Source organism: Anneissia japonica, unplaced genomic scaffold, assembly GCF_011630105.1.
Source record: "Anneissia japonica isolate Jap-2015-1 unplaced genomic scaffold, ASM1163010v1 scaffold456_len727751_cov192, whole genome shotgun sequence".
NCBI classification, from domain to species: domain Eukaryota; kingdom Metazoa; phylum Echinodermata; class Crinoidea; order Comatulida; family Comatulidae; genus Anneissia; species Anneissia japonica.
In genome coordinates, this window is record NW_022713155.1 from 313,414 (window position 1) to 317,302 (window position 3,889).

Genomic DNA, 3,889 nt, shown 5'->3' on the forward strand with positions numbered 1-3,889 from the left:
GTGTTTATTCTGTCATTAATTTTTCTCTGTTAATGTCATTTATCTCGTTTGAATATTTTGATGTATAACTTGATATCCGATTATCGTGTGGACAAAACACATTTCCATGTTTTTATACAAATGGACGAATAAAATAAATTGAAATTAAGATTATTGTATAAACTTACCACTTGAGGTTTCGAATGTATGATCAACAAACGGTCGTTGGACTAAGTTAGTAATTGTTGACCCTTGAACTCGTCTAAATTGGTAAGTATTTATGTCACTGTTTTGTTTAGAAACTTGTCCTGTTAACCAGTTACAGAAATCTTCTTCAAAATCGCAAGTATCCGCTGCAAAAACGGATGGACATTAAACAAACAAATACTTAAAATATTTTTAAGAATCAGTGATTAAATTTCATAATAACAGTAGAAAAAACAATTTAAAAATGATGATGGGTAGACAAAAGATGGAACCAACATACTTTACAACAAAATATATGGCAAAAAAAGATGGGTCCACGGTGCAAGATGGAGAAATAAGCTGGTAAAGAAAACAGGTAACACCAAACACGGGTAAATGGCGCACAACTACAGGTGTATTATGTGCATTATAAATCCATTGATTGACTGACTGACTGACTGACTGACTGATTGATAATTCGAGATTGATTTGTGATTGATGATTCGAGAGAAGATTTTGCCGATGATGTTAGTTGTACATCTTAGTCTATCCAGATTTGGTTAGGATCTGCCCTTTCTTTTTAACATGAAACTTACGATTGACTATTGGTAATGGAATGGATGTTGCCAATTCAGCGGAAGAGAACCGACACTCTGGTGTAAATGATATTTTGTCGATATAGAGTAAGCAACCACTTTGTTTGGTACCTTCTATAACGATCTGGAAAAGTTATAAAGAAAAAAGAAGGATGGAATCACGGTAAATTATATGAATTTATCATAACTCAATTTCAATGAGGGTTTTTAGCATGAAATAGTAATAATACTACAAGTCCCCCTCTAATTAAAGACCACTTTCCTGTGGTCCCATATTAATAAATGTCTTATATTTTTATTATTCTAATTAGAGTCCCAAAAGTGGTCTTTAATTGGAGGGAGAAGTGTATTTAATATTATTGTAGTTAATTTCTTTGTTCTCCAACACCAACTGCTGTACACTCATTAGTAGACCTTTGCGAAGTGTCAATCAAACAAACGACCAATCAGAACAGGGTTGAAATACGCGCAGGTAACCCAAACGCACGTGTTGTCCCACACAAACACACGTGCTTACGTAGTTTATTTACGCTATCGTACTATAGAGATATAAACTGCAATATTTTACGTCTCTGTCCAGGCTTACTACTTACTATTTTACGAGTTTTACCAATTTTAATTACTGGGTTTACCCTATTGTATTTTATTTGTTTAGGTTATTTTTAAACATTTTTTAATTCAAACTATCTATTACTCACATTTCTGTGCAATTTATGTAAGCTTTTGTCCTGTTGTCTCTTTAAAAAAAATTTAACTTTTAACTATTTAAAAAAATATTACTAATGGACTCATCTGTACAACGTCTATGAGGGTCAAATAATCTCCAATTTCATCAAGTATTTTAACACGTATTTTATCTAGTTTATTGTTTTTTTGTTGTTTATGATGAAAAGTTTATTGTTTTTTGTTGTTTATGATGAAATGAATAAAGATTGAATTGAGCTATTATAGGTCTTCAGAAAATATCCTGGTGAATAAAAAAAATCTTGTAACACTAACTTTAAATAGGTGTTTACTGCGTAAAGCTATAACTTCTCTTCTCCAGTAATTTCCGTTTCCTTGCTTCGACCAAAGCAGTTTCAAATGCCCAGAATTCGATTGCTGCATGTAGATGGCTAATGCGCCAGGCTGCACGTTGTCCGAACGGTAGAAAAAACGCATCTGTGCCACGTTATTGAAATGGAAATTTGAACAAATTATGAACATGATAAAAAATGATTAATCAATCTATTATTATGTAATTTTTAAAAACTAAGACATTCAATTGAGACCCAGATCAAAATTTATTGTTTGCTAATTTACAGACTTTTAAAAAAAATTTACGAATTTAAAAAAATATAATACCATCAGCCAATATCTTCAGTATCATTTATGCGTCATTTTTAGCTAAGTAAAGACAGTATGGGCCTATCTTTTGTTTAGTTAAAAGAATACCTACGTAACATGTTACATCTGTAGCATTAATCGTCGCGCTTATGAGCCTAGCACGCTCTCCGGATGCACCGTTGACACCCAACTTCATCATATTATTGCCTGCAATGGATAAATTGGTTTAATCGTCTGTATGCCTAAATACAGGTTGGCCGATTTCTTTCTTCTGCCAGCAGGTTTGTTCATCTCTTTGTGTTGTTTCTCATGTGAACAGTAACATTTTATAAGTAACCCAGTATTAAGAACAAATAAGTAAATAAAACAAATAAATGAAATATGTAAATTCAGATTTACTAAAAGATGGTTTGGAGTTTCTTGTGACATTTTATTTTATCTCGTTAGACCCATCAGTCATTTATTAAAGTTAAGTACAATTAACAAATACATTGTTGTCATGTACTATTTTCATCACCATTCATAAATCACAATATGGATTCTACCATCATTACAAGGTTACATATCAATATTCTATCCTATAGACCATACACAACATTTTCATTTCTTTTAATTCATTTTCTTGCTTTTCTTTCCCTTCGCAAAAAAAAAAAAAAAAATACTAACACACCATGCCATGATTAGATACAGTAAGGGTGAAATTCAATTGTCTTCAAAAGAAATGAGCTGATAATGCGAAGGAGAAAAAGAAATAGCTGGAGATGTGAAGGTGTATGGAGTGAGTGTAAACTATTGGTATAATTTTAAAGGTAATGTACTACACTAAGACTAGAAAATTTATGATTAGGTAATTAAAACGTAGAATACAAACTACGAATCCAATTAAGATCATCATTTGTTGATTGCTCCCAAATACACATGTCAGAATTGAAGTTGCACATCGTATAATTACCTGAAAAATACAATAAAAACGAATTATTAAATTAATGATGAAATTCGAATTCAAATTTTACTCCGCTCAAGGGAAGGCGGATGTTCTATCAATTTTAATGCAAATACGCGGAACAGCTCATTCTTCTGTTATTTAAGTTCTTTGGTTTAACTTACTGCAAGTTTCTTCGTCACTGCCATCACAGCAATCATCTTGGAAGTCACATTCGACCACCTTTGGGTAGCAGTGCCCGGAAGTACAATTTATATGACCAGGAAGGCAATGATGTAAAGTCTGTTTTGTTTCGGCACAGTTATCAAATCGCAAGTCGTCGATGGCAAATCCTCCGAATGGAAAGACCGTTCTGTCACGTGCCTCGATGACTATCTTTTAAAAAATTAAATGTGTTACGTGTAAAAAACAGCTTTAGTATATAAAATAGTGTATACACTGCACAAGGACGTTCGAATGTTTTTGAAAAGGCGCAGCGGAGAGGGGAAGCTGTGACTTTTGTACTCAAGCCGGGTACATACTCGCTAATCTGGTGGTAGCCACGTGTGTGCGCTAAACCGTGGAGATCTCTAGGTCTCCGGTTCAATTCCCATCGCTACCTTTCGTGTTTCAGCTAGAGGCTGAAATACAAGTTACAATAGCGCACCGTCTTTCGTAGGAGACGTTTAAGCCGTTGGTCCCGTGTGCATTATGGCCCATGTTCACGTTAAAATCCGCAGTACACTCTTCAGAAAAGAGTAGGGAATTGTCTCCCGGTGTACTGTCCAATCACCACCAGAAGGACCCCACTGGAAATAAGTTTTCTTCTAGACTTTCCTGGGCTACCCCTGTTGTTCACCGAATAAATCCAATCCAATCC

The 3,889-nt window shown here is 34.1% G+C and overlaps 1 protein-coding gene across 1 annotated transcript in view; it reads right to left on the reverse strand.

Moving 5' to 3' along the window:
• Positions 1-150: 150 nt before the first annotated feature.
• The window catches only part of LOC117108274 (MAM and LDL-receptor class A domain-containing protein 1-like), a 6,162-nt gene continuing 2,423 nt past the window's right edge, over positions 151-3,889 (reverse strand). The window contains exons 5-10 of the mRNA XM_033250248.1: positions 3,195-3,405; positions 2,959-3,039; positions 2,200-2,294; positions 1,761-1,922; positions 762-885; positions 151-332 (exon numbers count right to left, since the gene is read on the reverse strand). Of these exons, the coding sequence (XP_033106139.1) occupies positions 151-332; positions 762-885; positions 1,761-1,922; positions 2,200-2,294; positions 2,959-3,039; positions 3,195-3,405 (855 nt within the window). The remainder of the gene's footprint in view (positions 333-761; positions 886-1,760; positions 1,923-2,199; positions 2,295-2,958; positions 3,040-3,194; positions 3,406-3,889) is intronic.